We start from the raw sequence: 21,354 nt of genomic DNA on the forward strand, positions 1-21,354 counted from the left end.
ATAAAAGTTGTGTTTTTTTTTTGTAGTCAACTTAAATGTATGTAAACGATTAGGTGCTACTTTCAAACAACTGTATTTCAAAATAAATCAACTAATACGGTTACTGCTTAGATGCATTAGTCTTCTTGCCCATTGTCACAAATATAGATTTACGTATATATGTACATTTGTATTTGTCGAACCTCTAACTCTTTCTCATCAAAGTACTGCAGCCATTGAAGTGGGACGACAGCATTAAAGCCGTCAAGAAATGCTTTGGTTTGGTCTTCAACTCCACGTGAGAATCTCCACTCTGCCATTAGCCTAAAAAAAGAATGGGGAGAGATAAGTGTTCACAATATTTCCTGTACATTTCATTTGTGATTTACAGGAGTCTGTAAAAAGCTATTTATATAGTAATATACACAAAAATCATCTATACAGCGATCTGAGAGTCTGCTTTACTGCAAGAAGCCCAGCTTATAAAAACAAATACACTGAATAAATAGCACTGATACACAACATTCTCAGTTTATTTTGATTGACCTCTAGCTGTGTTTAAGCTACAAATCAGATTAACCCCTTAAGGACAGAGCTTCAGAAGCTTGTCTTTCACTTAATGACAACGGCATTTTTTGCTATTTGCGTTCAACTGCAATTTGCATTTTACTAATTTATTGCACCGACACATATTATATACCGTTTTTTAAAGGACAGAAAGGGCTTTAATTTGATATAACATATATATATATATATATATATATATATATATACTTATTTATTATAAAAAAAAAAATACAGAAATGTGCAAAAAAATGAATTTTTGTGTGTTTTTTTTTTTTACAGTTTTTGCAATAATAATGTGTACATAATTAGTGCAGGTTAAGGAAAGTAATTAAAAATAAATTCATTTAGTTGTTCTGAATTACAGAATATATAATGTGTCTGGGATTTTACGTTTTTTTTGGTAGTTACAGGTCACAAAGCACAAGGAGTAAAATAAACTTTTTATGTGGAGCGATTTTAGAATTTGGTATGTTTGTCTTGTAAGCCTAATAGCCATAAAAGAAAACAAAATTGCCACACAAAAGTATATATTTATATAAAGTAGACACCACAGGCTATTTACCTAAGGTTGTTTTGACACTTTCTACGTAGCCATTTTACCGCCAACCTCTGCTAAATATTGGAGTAAAATTGTGTTTTTTGGGGGTTTTCGCACACAAACTTATAACAAAGAACTTCTCATGTGTATTTTGTAAAGTTGGTGTGTGCTATTCCTGTACAAAGTTGTATTATGTGTTCAGTTACTTCTGCTGAGTACAACGGTACCCCCATTGTATGTCTTTGGCACTATTTCGTGAAGCTACAGTGCCATATAGGAGAACTGTCCTTTTCAGTATTCACAGTAGAATTTTGAGAGACGGATTTAATGAGCCTATGCTTCCATTTGGGGTACTATAACAGTTTGACTGTTCAAAAAAAACCCACAAAGGCCTACCATTTGTAAAAGTAGACACTCCAGGGTATCTCATAAGGTGCATATTGTGCCTTAACATGCCCCCATTTTTTTTACCATTACATGCCAAAGTATGTGGTAAAAAATAATTTTGTGCATTTTTTACATACGGATTGCATTTTTGCTGGGCATTTTGTATATTTCATGTGTGCCACTAAGTTCAAACCCCCCAAATTATGCTCAGCTAAGTCTTCTGAGTAAAAGGACACCCCCATTGTATGTCTATGGCACTATTTTGTGAAGCTACAGTGCCATACAGGAGACCTGTCCTTTTCAGTATTCACTGTAGAATTTTGAGAGAAGGATTTAATGAGCCTATGCTTCCATTTGGGGTATTATAACAGTTTGACTGTTCAAAAACACCCCACAAAGGCCTACCATTTGTAAAAGTAGACACTCCAGGGTATCTCATAAGGTGCATATTGTGCCTTAACATGCCCCATTTTTTTACCATTACATGCCAAAGTATGTGGTAACAAATAATTTTGTGCATTTTTTACATACGGATTGCATTTTTGCTGGGCATTTTGTATATTTCATGTGTGCCACTAAGTTCAAACCCCCCAAATTATGCTCAGCTAAGTCTTCTGAGTAAAAGGACACCCCCATTGTATGTATATGGCACTATTTTGTGAAGCTACAGTGCCATATAGGAGACCAAGCCATATCAGTTTTGACCGAACTTTGAATTTTGACGCCGGGCCTATGTGCAATTTCCAAGCATCTTTGCAGGTTTTAAATTAAAACTACCCCACAAAGGCCTACCATTTCTTAAAGTAGACACCCCAGGGTATTTCAAAAGGCATATTTTGAACCTTAGCGTGGGATCATTTTTCCGCTAGCGTGTACCAGGTGTAGTGGTTATAAGCGTTTTTTTCTGCCTTTTTGACACACAAAGTGAGTTTGCACAGTATATTTTGCAAACCATATGTATACTACCACTGTATAATACTTCATATTTTGCTCAGCTATGTCTGCTGAGTACAAAAATACCCCCGTATGTACCTTTGCCAGGTATATGTGGACATCGGAGGGGCACATTTAGGACACAGTCATTCCATTTTTTTTTTAAATTTTGAATTTTTACGCAGTGCCCATGTCCCATTTTAGAGTATTTTACCAGGCTATATAATCCAAATACCCCCTAAAGCCATACCATTTCTTAAAGAAGACATCCCAGGGTATTTCAAAAGGCATATTTTGAACCTTAGCGTGGGATCATTTTTCCGCTACCTTGTACCAGGTGTAGTGGTAATAAGCGTTTTTTCTGCCTTTTTGACACACAAAGTGAGTTTGCACAGTATATTTTGCAAACCTTATGTGTACTACCACTGTATAATACTTCATATGTTGCTCAGCTATGTCTGCTGAGTACAAAAATACCCCCGTATGTACCTTTGCCAGGTATATGTGGACATCGGAGGGGCACATTTGGGACACAGCCATTCCATTTTTTTTCAAACTTTAAATTTTTTACGCTGTGCCCATGTCCCATTTTAGAGTATTTTACCAGGCTATATAAACCAAATACCCCATAAAGCCATACCATTTCTTAAAGAAGACATCCCAGGGTATTTCAAAAGGCATATTTTGAACCTTGGCGTGGGATCATTTTTCCGCTAGCTTGTACCAGGTGTAGTGGTAATGAGCGTTATTAAATGTATTTTTTTACTTTTTAAAACTATTTTTTAAACTTTTGTTTTGATTATTCATTTTTTTAAAGTTTCCTAAACTTTCGTAAAACTTTTTTTTTTACAGATTTAACATTTTTCTAAGCTTTTTTTTTACGTTAACCCCTAACTAGCAGTAAACAGCACTAACAGTAAATTCCCCATTTTCCCATAACTCCCACCCACCCCAGCTAGCAAAATATTTAATTATACAATATTTAAATTAGTTAATTAAATAAATTTAACCCCTGAGGGTTAAAAAATAAATAAAAGTTAATCGTCAGGGGTTAAAAAAAAAAAAATTAGATCGCAATATAATACTGTGATCTGTATTTTGATCACTGTAGGCAGTGATCGACTGGCAGGGAAGGGGTTAATTTTTATTTGGACTGGGTAAAGGGTTTATTTTTTTTAAATTTTTTACTTAAACGTTATTAAAAACTTTATTTTTAACTTAATTTTTTAACTTTTTAAAGCTTATTTTTAAACTTTTTTTTAAAGGACCACTCTAGTGCCAAGAAAACATACTCGTTTTCCTGGCACTAGAGTACCCTGAGGGTGCCCCCACCCTCAGGGACCCCCTCCCGCCGGGCTCTGGAGAGAGGAAGGGGTTAAACTTACCTCTTTTTCCAGCGCCGGGCGGGGAGCTTTCCTCCTCCTCTCCATCTTGATCGCGACGTCATCGGCTGAATGCGCATGCGCGGCAGGAGCCGCGCTCGCATTCAGCCGGTCGCATAGGAAAGCATTTACAATGCTTTCCTATGGACGCTTGCGTGCTCTCACTGTGATTTTCACAGTGAGAAGCACGCAAGCGCCTCTAGCGGCTGTCAATGAGACAGCCACTAGAAGATTTGGAGGCTGGATTAACCCTCATTATAAACATAGCAGTTTCTCTGAAACTGCTATGTTTATAAAAAAAGGGTTAATCCTAGAGGTACCTGGCACCCAGACCACTTCATTAAGCTGAAGTCGTCTGGGTGCCTAGAGTGGTCCTTTAACGTTAACCCCAAGTTAGCCTAATACTAAATCCCCCAATTCCCCACTAGCTTCCACCCTCCCCAGCTAGCTAAATTTATAGTTTTAAAATATTTAAATTAATTAATAAAATAAATTGAACCCCTGAGGGTTAAAAAAAAAAAAAAAAAAAAAAGAATTAACCCTCAGGGGTTAAAAAAAAAAAAATCAGATCATAGTAAAATGTAATCCCTGCCAATTGATCACTGTAGTCAGTGATCAATTGGCAGGGAAGGGGTTATTTTTTTATTAAAATGGGTAAAGGGGGGGTAAAGAGGGGTGGGATTTTAAATACATTTTATTTTTTGTCACCAGGGGGCAGGATCAACACTGATCCGTCTCCCTGCACTTCACAGTGAACCCGGAAGTGCAGGGAGGCGGAGGTGAGTATACACAGCACATGTGCCCGCTCTGGCATGCTGTCAGAGCGGGCACATGTACTGGGGCAGCCGGATCCGGTGCTCCCGGTCTGCCTCTAATGCAGAGGCAGACCGGAGCACCATTAACCCCACGATCGCCGCGATTGCGGCGATCTGGGGTTAATTTTAACGGGTGACGGACGAGGTCCGTCACTCGGCGTTAACGCATTCCCCTGAGTGACGGACCTTGTCCGTCACTCGTCGTTAAGGGGTTAAATTGACTAAAATACATCAAGTATAAAAGTAAACAACATCTCTTCAAAGAACATCTGCTATACAATGATAGTGACTTCAACGAGCACATCTCCCTGCCCCCCCAAAAAGACTTGCTTCTACGAAAGCTAAACGCAATGCATTATGACATCCCTAACGGAACTCTGCTATGTACAGGGTGGCCCATAAGTCCCTACCCATCCAGCACACAGATACACTGGATATATAAGATATATAGTTGGGTAGGGATTTACGGGCTACCCTGTATAATATATTATAGATTACCGTATTTGACATACATGTAAGACTACCCATTTATAAACAGGAAAGTGCTATATGGACATGTGTCTGATGCTGCACAGAATGAAAAACAAGTCAAAGGCCCAGAGAAATTCTAGGTAGATAATGGTGGAGCCAGTTTATAAAAAAAATATATAATGAACTGGTCTATCAAGCATCTGTGAGCTCTCAAAAAGATGGTTAACAAGATGATTTAAAAAAAAAACAAAAAACGTACACATCTCTGGCTTTCAAATTATCACATGTACTTTACCAGGGATTGCGGACCTTAGGCAATCCAGCTGATAGAAGAAGTGCCATGATAGGCATCCATTTAAACAGCTATAGTCTCCAACAGCAGGAGTGTCAACAGTAATATGTGACTTATGGAGTAGAACCTTTAAATTCCCCTGCAATTTCACTGCTCAATTCACTGTCATTTAGGAGTCAAATCACTTTGTTTCTGTTTATGCAGCCCTAGCCACACCTCCCCTGGCTATGATTGACAGAGCCTGCATGAAAAAAACACTCAAACAGATGTAATTTACCTTTAAATAATTGGATCTCAATCTCTAAATTGAACTTTAATCACGTACAGGAGGTTCTTGCAGGGTCTAGCAAGCTATTAACATAGCAGGGGATAAGAAAATCTTAATTAAACAGAACTTGCAATAAAGAAAGCCTAAATAGGGCTCTCTTTACATGAAGTGTTTATGGAAGGCTGTGCAAGTCACATGCAGGGAGGTGTGACTAGGGTTCATAAACAAAGGGATTTAACTCATAAATGGCAGAGGATTGATCAATGAGGCTGCAGGGGCATGTTCTATACACCAAAACTGCTTCATTAAGCTAAAGTTGTTCAGGTAACTAGTGTCCCTTTAATGCTACAGGCAGACTTCCCAAGCTTCAGAAATGACACAACATAATCCCGATTAGGCCCAGCTGATAATCACTAGTACTTTGTATGGTATACTCCCTACAAGGATAATTCTATCCCTTAAAGTAGTATGACAGTTTCTTAGATGAAGATAAATAGAAGTCTATGAAGGTTACATGATACTTCCACACAGGCCAAAATAATTTTAAATATTTATCTCTTTCAGTCTTTTTGAGATTTAAAAACATATAAAAATTTAATCATACCCAATATATTCTTCCTTGTTTTCTTCAGTAACAAGGACATTGGATCCTTCAGGTTTGAGATCATGAGATGTGACTTTCCCCAGAATCTCCATGTCCACAGAAAAGTACATCTCCAAGTTACATTCTTCAATGTTATTGTCCCTGCAAATGACAAATAATGTTGGCAACCATCTGCTAAGCAGCTTTTGCTACTGGGAAGACACATCTTGTTACTTACTAACCTTATCCATATTAGGGAGTTATAGAACTCTGGATCAATGGATTCCAGGTCTTTGATGGTGAGTTTCTTGCTCAACATTCTCTTGTAGAATGGGAGAGAAAATCCTGTATCAATAAACTTACCATGGAACAAGGCCTAAAGAAGAACACAAAACCATCAGTTAGTGCATTGAGTGGCTTTACACCAAAGTTTTATTTTTAGAATATCGTATTATCCAAAGACGGTAGTCTAAATTATTAGGGACTGAAAAGTGTGGAACGCGTTAAGAGGTGTCTTTTTTTCCTTTTCCGTAGTCCCCTTGTGATTTTTTTTTTCCTGTTTCTTTACATCCTTCTCTAAAGTTCCTTCTTTAAAGTTCTCTTATGGTCTTTATTTTTTTGCATTTACCATGACACCAACTTACCTTTGTCACAAAAGATAAATCGTAAAAACGTGTATTCCTTCCTGCTCTCTTTCATTCAAACACATTATGCAACTCAAATATACAGCTCATTCACTCTTATTACACAGAGCGTCATATTGATGTAAAAAGAATAGCCGTTTACATTCTAATTCATTAGATTCAAAGTGATACATGAATTAAATAGTACAATAAAACTGTACAAGACAATATCTAAAATGTATAATCACGGATATTCTGTAAATAGTTCATGAGAAATATGGCATTCAATCTTTTGTGTACTTATAATGGGCACCCACAAATCGTAACTCACGCAATATATATATATATATATATATATATATATATATATATATATATATATATATAAAAAACACACACAAACCTCAAATTGTCATTATATTCCAGTTAAACAACCTTCACCATTATACATCTTTTATATCACATTATATTTTTCGGTTAGGATTATTGCAGGGGTTAATGGGAAATTAAATGTAGGGGTTAATTTTTGTTCTATAGGAGTAAATGTGTAGTGTAGGGTGTTAGATACATTTTGGGCACGGCTCAAAATTTCCCACTCGTCACCAGCCAGTAAAAATGTAGCACTCGCAAGTAAAAGTTTACCTGTGGTGAGTGTGCCAGGCACCCTCCAGGCACAGTGACAAGTAATTTTTAAGGTCTGGCAAGATTTTAAATTTTAAGCCTTGATGTGAGGATTAATGCCCCAATGCTGGCTGAGATTCGTGGGAGTCACAGTCCTGTAAGGCAGCTATTTAAGCTACCATCATTAAAATGGAGGCAGGTATCGTTCTGGAGCATGCCTGTGTATACCCCGTGCGTACTTAATTACGGGCCACAAGACTGCAGAGGTGATATGTGTACTAGTCTAGCTGATCATAACAGGGAATAATCTCAAGGATTATTATAAAACCTGAACTGTACACTGAATTGTACTCATTGTCTCCAGGATGGATCATATGTTATATACACAATATGCAGTAACTCCCTTTATATATGAAAGACTACAAACCATAGCAATGAAGCGTCCGATGAAGCAGAAATAGGAGAGATGATCAGGATTGATCGTTGATGCTGGGTTAATCTGCAGGCAGTAATTGCTCTTTCCTGCATATTCAAACAAGCAGTACATCGGGTTCAGCACTTCATGAGAAAGTAAGAAAAACCATTCTCTGCAAACAAGCACAGACAATGAATCCAGTAAGAAACCGCAGTAAGGACAAAATGTACAATACAGAGCACTAAAAATGTCTGCACCAACACAAGGGTTTATAAGCACAACTGCTCAAATCATCTTACATTGGCTGTAATTATTAAAAAGCGCAAATGCATCTTGAAGTAACATTTAATAGCAACACGTATGTAACGTATATAGCTAGCCAGTTTATACAAGAGTCAATGTAAACTGCCATACAACAACAGCAGTCTCCACTCTAAAAGCAATGTAACTCTTTGCTAGATTCACCCCCCCCCCCCGTAGTCCAATTTAATATAATTCAGAAATACTTTTGTTGTATTTGACGGGAGAATTATTTGGCCATTTGACTCCAGATTAATTAGGCTATATATATTGCCACAGCCAGCACTTCCCACAAATTAAAATAAACTGCAGATCACATAGATGCCAAGTTAAAACATATAAAGCAAACAGTTACCTTGCCAGACCGCCATAATCTAAACCTTCTTCCCCTCTGAACATTACATATAGCCGTCTTCTTAAATCATACGGTTTTAGCGCCATGATCTACAGATGAAACAAATTAACAAATTTAAAAAACGTATCTGGTTGGAAAGGCAGTCGATAAATAATGTCTTCACACTTCAGTATCAGAACATTGCAATGCCACAAACGCTAAATATTTTTTTTTTCATGAGTTAGCCGAAAGGTGAATAGAAAAAAATAAATAAATAAATAGCACAGAGAGTATAAGACAGTGACACGGATCTTTTAGAATGTGCTTTATTTATGAGGTAAATAAACCCAAGAAAAGAGAAATAGAATGTGCATAAGGTGAAAATGTATAATTTGTTTATATTATGGAACATGTAAAGAAGGGATTAGAATGAGCTTACGTACCCGGGGCTATAAGAGGCATTTTTTATTTTACTTGCACAGTATTTTAAATGTAAGAATATTACAGGTATTGGAGTCTCAAAGTAGCTCAGCATGTGTCCAGTACAAACTGAGCAATTTCTTTACTTTCACATAATTCTACACCATACCATTTATTTTGACAACTGGTGGGAATAACCGTAAGCAACAGTAAGACACATATCTGCATTAAAAACAAAAAACAAACAAAAAACCATGGTATCTCATCACATTGTTAATGTATAGTGTACCTGCTGAAAGGAGTCTTCAAAAAGTGTCTGCCTGGATACGGTTATCTTGACATGGCTTGGCAATGCATTTGACTGTAGAAACAGATGTAAAATGATTATTTTCAAAAGATTTGAAGGTAGATTTTAAACAGAACCTGAGGTTATATATAGTGTAACCATGAAAAACGCTGGCATATGCATGTGATGTGCCTAATCGAATCCTTGTAATTCACTGTAATGTTTCTGCATACACTAGCTACTGCAATGGTGCTCTCCCTGCATTAACGCTGCAGCTGGAAGAAAAATATAGCTTACAAGAAAGCCTATACTTTCCATTTTCTTATTGCAGCAAATCCTGAATCCCTAGCACACAGCTGATTAAAGCCGCTGCATCACCTAGAACTTCCATTAACCTCTTTTACGTTTTCATGCAGGGCCGGCGCCACCTGTAAGGCGACCTAGGCAGCCGCCTAGGGCGCAACTTACCAGGGGGCGCCGGATTCCTGTCCCCGCTGCGCCTCCTCATGCTGCGCCGCCTGAGCGATTTAGCAAGCCCCAGGCGGAGCAGCACTGCTGCATGGAGGGCGGCCGGGTTTGTGACCGGCAGGAGGGAAGCGCAGAGCGCTCCCTCCTGCCGGTCTCTCCATGTAGCGTGGCCGGGCGGCGCGGAACGCGAGACAGGAACCTTTGTTTCCTGTACCCGGCCGCCGACGGAATGACAGGAAGTGCTCACTCAGTGAGCATTTCCTGTCATTCCGCCGGCGGCCGGGTACAGGAAACAAAGGTTCCTGTCCCGCGTTCCGCGCCGCCCGGCCACGCTACATGGGCAGGAGGGGAGGGTAAGGACCACTAAGGGAGAGGGGGGTTAAGGACCACTAAGGGAGGGGGGGTTAAGGACCACTAAGGGAGGGGGGGTTAAGGACCACTAAGGGAGGGGGGGTTAAGGACCACTAAGGGAGGGGGGGTTAAGGACCACTAAGGGAGGGGGGGTTAAGGACCACTAAGGGAGAGGGGTGGGGGTTTAAAGGACCACTAAGGGAGAGGGGGGGTATAAGGACCACTAAGGGAGGAGGGGTGGTTTAAGGACCACTAAGGGAGGGGGGGGGGTATAAGGACCACGAAGGGAGGGGGGGGGGTATAAGGACCACGAAGGGAGGGGGGGGGGGTATAAGGACCACGAAGGGAGGGGGGGGTATAAGGACCACGAAGGGAGGGGGGGGGTATAAGGACCACTAAGGGAGGGGGGGGTTAAGGACCACTAAGGGAGAGGGGGGGTTTAAGGACCACTAAGGGAGGGGGGTATAAGGACCACTAAGGGAGGGGGGGGGTATAAGGACCACGAAGGGAGGGGGGGGGTATAAGGACCACGAAGGGAGGGGGGGGGTTAAGGACCACTAAGGGAGGGGGGGGTTAAGGACCACTAAGGGAGAGGGGGGGTTTAAGGACCACTAAGGGAGGGGGGTATAAGGACCACTAAGGGAGGGGGGTATAAGGACCACTAAGGGAGGGGGGGTATAAGGACCACTAGGGGAGGGGGGGTATAAGGACCACTAGGGGAGGGGGGGTATAAGGACCACTAGGGGAGGGATGGGGGGGGGGGGGTATAAGGACCACTAGGGGAGGGATGGGGGGGGTATAAGGACCACTAGGGGAGGGATGGGGGGGGGATAAGGACCACTAGGGGAGGGATGGGGGGGGATAAGGACCACTAGGGGAGGGATGGGGGGGATAAGGACAACTAGGGGAGGGATGGGGGGGATAAGGACCACTAGGGGAGGGAGGGGGGGATAAGGACCACTATGGGAGGGAGGGGGGATAAGGACCACTATGGGAGGGAGGGGGGGATAAGGACCACTATGGGAGGGAGGGGGGGATAAGGACCACTATGGGAGGGAGGGGGGGATAAGGACCACTATGGGAGGGAGGGGGGGATAAGGACCACTATGGGAGGGAGGGGGGGATAAGGACCACTATGGGAGGTTGGGGGGGGATAAGGACCCCTAGGGGAGGGGGGGGATAAGGACCACTAGGGGAGGGGGGATAAGGACCACTAGGGGAGGGGGGATAAGGACCACTAGGGGAGGGGGATAAGGACCACTAGGGGAGGGGGATAAGGACCACTAGGGGAGGGAGGGAGGGGGGATAAGGACCACTATGGGAGGTTGGGGGGGATAAGGACCCTAGGGGAGGGGGGGATAAGGACCAATAGGGGAGGGGGGATAAGGACCACTAAGGGGGGGAAGGACCACCAAAGGGGGGTAAGGAGGGAGGACTACTAAGGAGAGGGGAGGAGGGTGATTACCACTAAGGGGGTGGGGGGAGTAGGGGAAGGTCTACTAAGGGGTTTGTGAGAGGGAGGACCACTAAGGGGTTTGGGAGAGGGAGGACCACTAAGGGGGGAGTGAGCAGACCACCAAGAGGGACTGCAGAGGGACAGGGGGCTAAGGGAGAGCACTAAGTGACAGAAGGGGAGAACACGGAGGGACAGAAGGGAAGGGGAAATCAATAATTGAGGGGAGAGCACTATGAATTTTTTTAAAAAAAAGAAAGAGCTGTTCCCATCTCAGTCCCTATCCTACCCCACAAACCTTCTCTTTTACACTACACACATACACAATGCATCCCCCCCACACACACACAGAAACATACAATGCATTCCTACTCACACACAGACACACCCGAAACACACAATTCACCCCTTACGTTCTCTTACATAATTAATGCACCCCTTACAGACACACACTGCATTCAATTACATACACAGAAACAAACCTTGCACCCCTTACACACACACACACACACACACACACACAGAAACATACAATGCATTCCTTACACGCAAACACACACTACATCCCCTATAAACACACTACATCCCTTACACAAATTGCACACATACAACATCCCCAACTCATGGATGGGCCATGTAGGTGGATTTATGGGTGGGCATTGTAGGCGTATGCCCCCTGGGGGCCCAGACCTTGAGCTGTGTAAGGGGCCCTAAAAAATGGAGCTGCTTCCTGTTCGTTAATTGTTGTGAGCACTGTTAAAAACAGTTTCCAGAGAGCCTCTTCTACACCAGACCTGTGGAGCCAGACTGAGCCCATCATCAGCCTCTTGTCCTCATCTGGTGGTAAGTAGGCAATCCAATATATTATTAGTGGCACTAATCTCTAATTTACCTCACATTAAATGGATACTATAGTCACCAGAAGCACTACAGCATAATGTAGTGGTTCTGGTGTCTATAGCCTGTGCCTGTAGGCTTTTTAATGTAAACACACTGTCTTTTCAGATAAGACACTTTGTGAAGACTGGCGTTGGCCCATATGGCAGAGCATATGGGCGGGGCATTGTGATGTCACATGGTGGGCTGGACATATGGGGGGGCGGCAAATTTTTTTTTGCCTAGGGCGGCAAAAATCCTTGCACCGGCCCTGTTTTCATGTAAGAAACATACATCGATACCATGTTCAGTCCTGACACACAGTGCATTGGAAATTTAGAAACAAACATCTGGGAAGATCCTACAAAACAGTGCTGAAAAATCTGTTTATGAACAATTTGTTTCTCTATTCTGATCTTTTCCACTATTTATGACTTTGTTGGTTTTTTATTTTGTATCTTTATATATTATTTTTTTTGCGCAATATGCATTCAGGTTTTTTTCTCTTGGTATATAACGTAAGGCAGAATATTTGCACAGTATTTTTGTAGTAGATAACATATAATTGAGAAGGGGCAGAAACCTATTGGCATATATGCAAAGGAGGAAGGGGCCTCTTTTTACACCACTTTTAAAACACTTTAATAAAATGGATGAGATTTTTCAACCCTCCAAAAAAGAAAGAATTTTAAGGACACTGATAAATCCCCTCATTGTTTCTCTCATAGCTACACAGGTCAGAGCTAATAGTAATGATTGAGAAGGAGACAACATGGAGGCCTTGATTCCAGTATAGATGTAAATAAAGCGATGTAGAATTTTACATTTAATGTTATTTAATACTTTAGAAACACATTTGTTAAATATAGTGGATAATTAAACTTAGGTTATTCACCAATTGATTCCTCTTCTCTTCCTCTCAGAATCTGTCCTTCTTTATTTCATTTCCGATCTAGTTTTCTTTAAAACACAAGTCAAAATAGGGACTACTTTGTCTTAAGTATTTTTCCTACGCCTGACTTTCTTTGAGCCAAAGAGGAGCTTAAGTTGGCTCAATTTTCTGTGTCAGAAAATTTTCCCACAATATTCACTCTTCGACACAGGAAAGGGACACTATAGTCACCAGAGCAACTAAAGCTTATTTGTTCTGGTGAGTATGATCATTCACTTCAGGCTTTTTGCAGTAAACACAGTCTTTTCAGAGAAAAGGCAGTGTTTACATTACAGCCTTGGGATACCTCCACTGGCCACTCCTCGGGTGGCAACTAGAGTTGATTCCTGGGGCAGTGCTATACAGTGTGCAGCACTATCATTTAGTGTCTCCAGCCTCTGCATGGAGACACTGAACTTTCCTCATAGAGATGCATTGATTCAATACATCTCTTTGAGGAGATGCTGATTAGCCAGGGCTGTGTTTGGCTTGTGTTTGCTTGGACCCTGATCTGCTTCCTTGGCAAGCTTAGCCAATCTAATGCTTTCCTATGGGAAAACATTGTGATTGGCCTTGATCAACACTTCTGATTATGTCAGCCAAGCAGGCAGATCAGGGGCAGAGCCAGCAGCAGCAGTAGACTGGAAGAAAGGTACATTTATACAATATAACGGTGTAGGAAAAATATATACTTCTGTTTTAAAGAAAACTAGATCAGAAATGAAGAACAGGTTCTGAGACAGAAAGAGTAGAGGAAACAATAGGAGAAAGGTTAGTTCGGCATAACAGTGCCGCCTTAATGACAGAGTAGCTCAACTGAAAGCATAGCTGACATTTATTTAAAATCCTGCAATTTTCACTTTAAAGTTGAAATTCACTTTAAATTATCACTTCAGTAAATAAATATGATAACATTTAAAATCTTAAAAAGTTACAGTTTCCCTTCACACACTCAAAGAACTGGTAAAAGTTTCACATTTTTATTTCCATAGCCTATTTAGAAATTATAAAAGATGTTAAAGTGTACTTATGGGTAATAAGAGACCTTTAAAAACTTAATCAGTACAATGAGCCAGCAACTGCTGACATGTGTGCACACACGCTTCCTTTGCAAGAGTATTTTTTTATTTTAAAATTTAGTAGGAATTAAAAAACTTAATTTTTTTTCTCATTTCAAGCTCCATATAAATCACTTAACATTCCTGCAACATGACGAGGAGGCACATCAAAAGTGGAAAAGTGCTTCCAAAAGCAAGGTTATGCTTGCACAGCATGGAAAGGTTATGTTTACACAATAAATAGTACATTATATTATGGAAAGGCTTGGGAAAACTTTCCTCTTTGGCCACACGTCAATCCATTACAAACACAATTACCTGACACAAGTAACGGAAATGAGCGAGTTTCCACCGAAAACTGCGTTCATAAGCAATTTGTGGACCTTTTGTTCTGAAAAAAAAAAAAAAAAGAAAAAAAAAAAAGAAATCAGAGGCAAGGAACAGTCCACTACCCCACCCTCATAATTTAAAACATCATTGTTTAGTAGATTTAACTCAACATAAACAATGCATTTAATGATTTCATTTCATTGGGGATATATCTAAAACGGTTTGCAAAAGCTGCATTTCTCTTGTCTGAAACCTTTGCAAGTCCTCCCCTTTCAACCCGTCCCAGATTTTCTGTGAATGTCCAATCACAGGCTTCCCAATGCAGCTCACTGAGAAGTTTTTGCAAGGCATGTGGTCTAGGGTCTTGAATGTTCCTTTAACTTTCTAAGCATGTACTCAGCACAGTGTCAATTCTGATTCTCCTGCTGCTACTGGCTATAGTTTCCATAATTTTTTTGCAGAGAAATAGGGGAATGTAGACGTACAAAAGCTGTAAGGCCCAGATTACAAACTCCAAGTGTAAAATATATATGTCAAGAAGGGCTTAAATATCTTGCAGTTGAAAATGCCATGGCTCCAGCCAGCAAAACAATGACAATTAATTGTCTACTTTGCTGAAGTGTGCATTCCCCAATACTGTGGATCATTTGCTTATGAAGTATGATAAAAAGCCCTTTGCAAAACATTGTGTGTTTCTTACACTGATGATTTCCCAGTACGTGGATCACTGAAAGTGGTTGTCTTTGTGTTGTGATCAACAAAGTACTTGACTCCCTCTCTTGTATAGCGGATTTCCCATCCCTCTGGAAGGGGATCTTCATTTTGTAAACTGTAAAAAAAAGAAAAAGGAGAAATTCCAGTTATTCACCTACAAAATAATGTTCTACTCATACAAAAAAAAAGTGTATTGTTCTCGCATTTCCATTTATATGGAGACAGTGTCTTGGTCTACGTAAAGGGAAAAAAACAGAGGAAATATATATATATATATATATATATATATATATATATATATATATATATATATATATAAAACATTTTATATCCCTCAATGCTGATAATGTGCACATTACAGTACTTTGTGTAACGTTCTCCCTGTCCCCATGTGCACTGCTAGCAGCTGTCATAATGCAGAGGCGTCCTTAATCCAAGATGTCTTCCCTTGTATATCCCACCCACTGCGCACGGAGATCAGGACTGGTTTATAGGTTTAAAAATAATCAAGCCATAGCAATGTACAGTACTATGTGAGATGAGCGGGACATCGCATTAGATTGTCTGAAACACATAAGTATTGAATAAATAGGTCTGATGTCCTCTATATTGTAAAAGAAAGTGTTTAAATGTGGCAGCTCACCAAAGATCAGAATTGGCGAGTGTCCATGGATTATTGACAACAAAAATAAACAGAAACGCTTACAATATTAACTACTGTTTCTATTACATGAAATAACAACAGGGTAAAACAGCAATCTAACAAGGGTTGGTACAAATATTGCTTTCCAACCAATTCACTTAGCCATTCTGAGAATTTACACTGTTAACTATCTGAAAAACTCAAAACTACAATGAAGAAATGTCACTGAAAATGTATTTCCCACCAAACAGAAAATATGAATTGATTGCAGTCATGCTTCTCATACTCACCCTTGAGTTCGAGGGTCTTCCCACTGTGTTGTTTTTGTATTGTGATTTACAAAATACACTCTATCAGTAGAATCCACCCTTCGTTCTGAAACAAACCGGAAATTTACTTTAGTTTTATAAATTTGGGTTTCCAAAACGGAAAACCTTATTTTGTAATCTCTTACCCCATCCTGGTGGCAAAGGCCCAAGCGGATCATTTTCTGCTGACAGCATTGAAGCCTACACAAAGAAAATCAATTATAACAATGTAAAAAAAGAACATTGTAATAAAAAATTACTAGCATTCCTATAGTTAAAAATGCGATTGCATGCACTGTAAAAAAAGTCTCGATGGATTTCTACCTACAGAGTTCCTGTCTGTTTAATATCCCACCAGGGGAGTTATTAGAACAGTTACAAGCAGCTCTGATAAATGCCTGAAGCTGAATATTTACAAGTATATTCATCTTAGGATCCTATATTAACCACTTAAGGACCATATGACGGTCAATATCATGTAGTGCAGGGCTTTAATGCCCAGTGACGGCATAGACCGTCATGCAGTAAAGGTATCAGCAGGGGATAAATCCCTGCTGGTACCCAGGAATCCAAGGTATCGAAACACAGGAAGTGGCCCCAAACTGACTGATAAGATGGGAGTGCTGCTCCTAGATTAAACTTCCATCAACAGCAGTGCAAAGTGCAAATACATTCATGTTGGGGAAATCGCATCAGCAACTTTGATGCTAAGTGAGTCTTTATTGACCTATGGTGGGATATCACTCTCAGCAATTTGTGGAAGCTCTCGAAAAAAGAAAGCTCTCCCCCAAATGCTTTAGCTTGTAGTAAAATTGGTAAAGAATCAATAAGTAAAATGTTGTTTCCAGGGCACTAATGACTGATACGAGAATGACATTTTATAAATGAAAGCTTGAGACTGGTCTAAACTTGAAAATGGTGCCATGGACCAAAGCAAAATGTTTCTATTTGAAAAGTTGCAGTTTTGCATTCTGTTTGGTTGTGCTCACTTTCCATGCTCCAGCAAGACCCAGAGCGTTTCTGCAGAATGCTTTAGGACAGTTGTTAAAGACACATATCTACTTGGGAGCTAAATATAGTCAGAGCATTAAAATACATGACTAATCAATACTATTTTTTCCATGGTTAAAATGATAATCAAAATTATGAGCTCATACAGCCCAACCAACCCATCTCTATTACAACATATAGTAACACTGCACACAAAAAAAAGAATGACATGGTCAGATACCAATCTAATGAGGCCATCAACTGTGACATTAGCAAAAATACAAGTGACCTACAGTCAATACCTACCGAATAGAGGTATCGTTGGTTGAACTGCTGCATAGCTCCCTGGAGTTGATTGCGTTGGGACTGCCACTGCTCAAAGTTTCGGACTGATTCCATGGTAGGCCGCTGCCATGTTGTGGTTCGTGTGTTATGGTCGACATAATAAACCCTTCCTCGATCATCGACTCTTCTTTCCCACCTACAAGATGCACAGCTTGTAATTATGAAGATACAATTATCAGTTGGCTATACTTCTCAAATATGACATGGTGTATTTTATAAAACTTGAGAAAGGAGAGCTAAGAAATTTGTAAATTGAAGGCGAAGTAGAACCCAGTTTTGGATGTTCGTATTATGAAGACGTTCGTAGACAAATCACTGTGCCTTCAGTTTCTAAATAAAAACTCAATGATCAAGCAATTCACAGCATAAGCAAACATGGCACTGTAAAAAAATATTTATAGACAATGGAGACTAAGCCAATGGTGTAAAAACAAAATCAATAAATAAAAATCTTATCTGACAATTTAAGGGCAGGCAAAAGTGCACCACCTGTTGAACGAAACCTTTGGGTAGTATGTCCTACACTGACTAAGGTCTTCAAAGGGCCAGGAGATTCCTCAAGTAGAACTTAGATGGATAACATCTGCTTAGTGTTCATTCAGCCAGGTACGAGGATGCTTGCTAGGTGAATTTAATGCTCTTCAAGGCAAGGTATGTCATGCACATTGTTAATCCAGTTTAAAAATTGTACATTAGATATAATCTTAGTCTGACATCCTATTGGTAGAGCATCAGTAGAATATTCTAAAACTGTTCAGGTATTTAAATCAAGTTACTTTTCATAAAAATCTTCACTCACTAAGCATTTATAGTAACCAAATAACATTCCAAAAACACTAAATTATTGCCAAAAAAAAAACACAAACTAAACAAAACACAATAAATTGCACATCCATCAATGAACAGGGGATTTTTTTGCATGCTGCAAATATACACTGGAATTCATAGTCCTAAAAGTGGTTTTATAAATTTTTTTTAATATATTGGCCTTTTTCTTACAGTATTACAATTAATTTAGTTTTTTTTATGCAACAGAACCACTTAGTAACATGTATGCTTGTGTTAACTCTCACATTCTGCAGATAGTCTTATACGACGAGACTGTTGTATTGAATATGTCCCACTGCAATGCACCATAGTAGAATCCAAATTACAGGTAATCTGATCCCATACCACAAGAGGTCGCCATTTATCTACTGGAATTTATGTAACCAACTATCATGATGATTTGGATAAAACAATATTTGAAAAAGACAGAAAAACAAAATCTCTTCTCTATGTAATAGAAACAATTTAACCTTCCTGCATTACCTAATAAGGACTGCGCTGGCCCATATCACCAGAATTCTGCGTATACCACCATGGGTGAGGTAGACAAATCTCCAGGGTTTAAACAGATTATGGGATTGCATTATAGAATCACAGAAACAGTCTAAATATCAGACCAATGCATTCTCACAAACTCACCAAATTTACAGCACACGCTTGTATGTTTCAGTAGAATTTTTGCACCTAGTTGCAAATGTTACAATGATTGTAGCAAGAGTTTGAAAATTCTCCCAAAATTAAGAGGACAAGATTGCAAACTCACCAGGATCAAAGTACATGCTCATAAACATGCTCAAACAGTAAAATATGCCCCCCAAAGTAATGCAAAGAGGTGACCTTCAGAGGAAGTGTGATAGCACAATGTATATGGTTTTATCTTTGTTACCAGGGCTCTTTTAAATATAGTTTCCACTTCATACTATTCTCATTGGTATTGTTAGTGTGTTGAGACAGATTTGTTTTGGAAAACAAAATTCAAGTCACAGTACCCTGGAGGCAAAGGCTGGGGACGCTCCCACGTTGTAGTCCTTGTATTGTGGTCTACATAGTATGTTCTGCCATGAGGATCCTTTCTTTGTTCCCATCTGTAAAAATATGAGGTTATAAACACACACACAAAAAAAAGATATTGGTTTTACATATGCCTAATGCTTGTCAGATATACTTTTTTCATTCTTCTTAAACAATGGTACTCAAGCTTAAAGGGCATTAAGCACCACAGCGACTGTATTGATTATGCTTTCAGGAGATAAATCATTTTTGAATGACACCCAAGATACCTAGGTAAGTTGTAAACCATTTGAAGACAGTTTGATTCTAAATAGGAGGACTAAAGTGAACTGCCAGATTGTTCGCAGACTCATAACGGAGTGTTATCTGTGGAAAGGATGCTTTCAAAGCATAGAGAGCGATATTTTTTCTAGATTCCTAACAGACATGCTCAACATTAGTAAAGGCACATTGGCATATTTGTGAATTCTGTTTTTTTTTTTTTTAACCTTAAACTGTAATATACATAAAATAAATGATATCCATATATTGGTTAGATGTAAAATATTCTATGAATTGTATTTTGAGATTTATCTCCCCCTTTCAGAAGATCTCCCTTTTGTATCGCATTGTAATAAGAAATGATGCCTGTCAGTGAGGTATGTACCACCAAACGCATGCACGTCCCAGCCCTGGAACATTATGAGAGTATTCAGGAGAGCCCCATTACACAAAAAGGAAACACTGGTCGTTAAGTAGTTTTAACTTCAGATTTTTTGTTAAAATTTCACTATTACAGGGACAGCTTGAATTATGAATTTCATCCTCATTTCATGTTTTGCACATGTCCATAATATCTCATGCTGTTCACATGTACTCTGATGTCACAAACCAACCTCTTACAGTTTAATAATCTAAATGCTTAAAAGCAAGCAAAGGGGTGAAAACTTCCCAGTTCTTGGGCACTCAAAGTTTTGAGCAACGGCAGAAACATTTTCACCTCTGATAAACATTCATCAAAATAAATAAAAAATAAATAAAAAAACAAAACATTAATTCTATTATCACTTTGAAAACACACAAACTGCAGGCTGGAATGAGTATGCGAAGAGAGGACCAGACTGATATGCCTGCACTGCAGACACTGTGGAGGATACGTGACAGCTCTCTGGTCCATGATCATTAGCCGTCTGCAAAAGCAAAAAAATACATCCGCATACCCAGGTGGCAGGGGCTCTGCAGTGCTGCTAGGTTGCTGTCTTACAGGATCCACAGAGGCAGTAGCTGTCGATTGCCTTGGTTTCAACGCTTCGGGGCTGGTGCTGCCAGCAGCAGAAGATGACACAGAGTCTGTAGCCCTTGCAGGTTCAGGTGCAGCATTGACTGTACTGTTTACTGTGGGTGTGCTGCTTTCTGAAGTGCAGGTCACCTGTGTACCTGCTGGGTCACTTGTATTGTCTGTGCAATCTGATATGAATGATCCTGCAGGGGCTGCTAACACTTCAGGACATGATGTGCTATTGGCTTCACTTGCAGCAGTTGTGCCGTTAACTGAAAGGGAACAATTAACACATTTCAGAAAAGGATTTGGGGCTTCAAACAGCACACTAACAAATGAGCATCTTTTCCACTTGGAACAGTAACAATAAACTGTCAAGCACAAACAATATGTAATTACTTTACAGATCACAGGTTGCCAAAAGATATATTAAGAGCCAACAAAGTAACTTTTAGCCGCCTCTGTTGCAGGCTAAAATACATTTGCTGTACCTTGCGCTAAATACACTAATTGTGGTATAAAGAATGTGGAGATTTTAAGCTTACATGAAAGGTCTAATTGACAGGTGTGCTAATT

At 39.8% G+C, this 21,354-nt stretch overlaps 1 protein-coding gene across 3 annotated transcripts in view; it reads right to left on the reverse strand.

The window, feature by feature from the left end:
- Positions 1 to 21,354, reverse strand: part of WWP1 (WW domain containing E3 ubiquitin protein ligase 1) — a 100,130-nt gene that overhangs the window by 5,904 nt on the left and 72,872 nt on the right. For all 3 annotated transcript variants that reach the window (XM_063451274.1, XM_063451276.1, XM_063451275.1), the window contains exons 8-20: positions 20,720 to 21,050; positions 19,499 to 19,594; positions 17,643 to 17,817; positions 16,493 to 16,547; positions 16,329 to 16,413; positions 15,382 to 15,510; positions 14,670 to 14,742; positions 9,218 to 9,289; positions 8,530 to 8,618; positions 7,887 to 8,046; positions 6,458 to 6,591; positions 6,237 to 6,377; positions 183 to 303 (exon numbers count right to left, since the gene is read on the reverse strand). In XM_063451274.1, the coding sequence (XP_063307344.1) occupies positions 183 to 303; positions 6,237 to 6,377; positions 6,458 to 6,591; positions 7,887 to 8,046; positions 8,530 to 8,618; positions 9,218 to 9,289; positions 14,670 to 14,742; positions 15,382 to 15,510; positions 16,329 to 16,413; positions 16,493 to 16,547; positions 17,643 to 17,817; positions 19,499 to 19,594; positions 20,720 to 21,050 (1,661 nt within the window). The remainder of the gene's footprint in view (positions 1 to 182; positions 304 to 6,236; positions 6,378 to 6,457; positions 6,592 to 7,886; positions 8,047 to 8,529; positions 8,619 to 9,217; positions 9,290 to 14,669; positions 14,743 to 15,381; positions 15,511 to 16,328; positions 16,414 to 16,492; positions 16,548 to 17,642; positions 17,818 to 19,498; positions 19,595 to 20,719; positions 21,051 to 21,354) is intronic.

This window comes from Pelobates fuscus, chromosome 4, assembly GCF_036172605.1.
Source record: "Pelobates fuscus isolate aPelFus1 chromosome 4, aPelFus1.pri, whole genome shotgun sequence".
Classification (NCBI taxonomy): domain Eukaryota; kingdom Metazoa; phylum Chordata; class Amphibia; order Anura; family Pelobatidae; genus Pelobates; species Pelobates fuscus.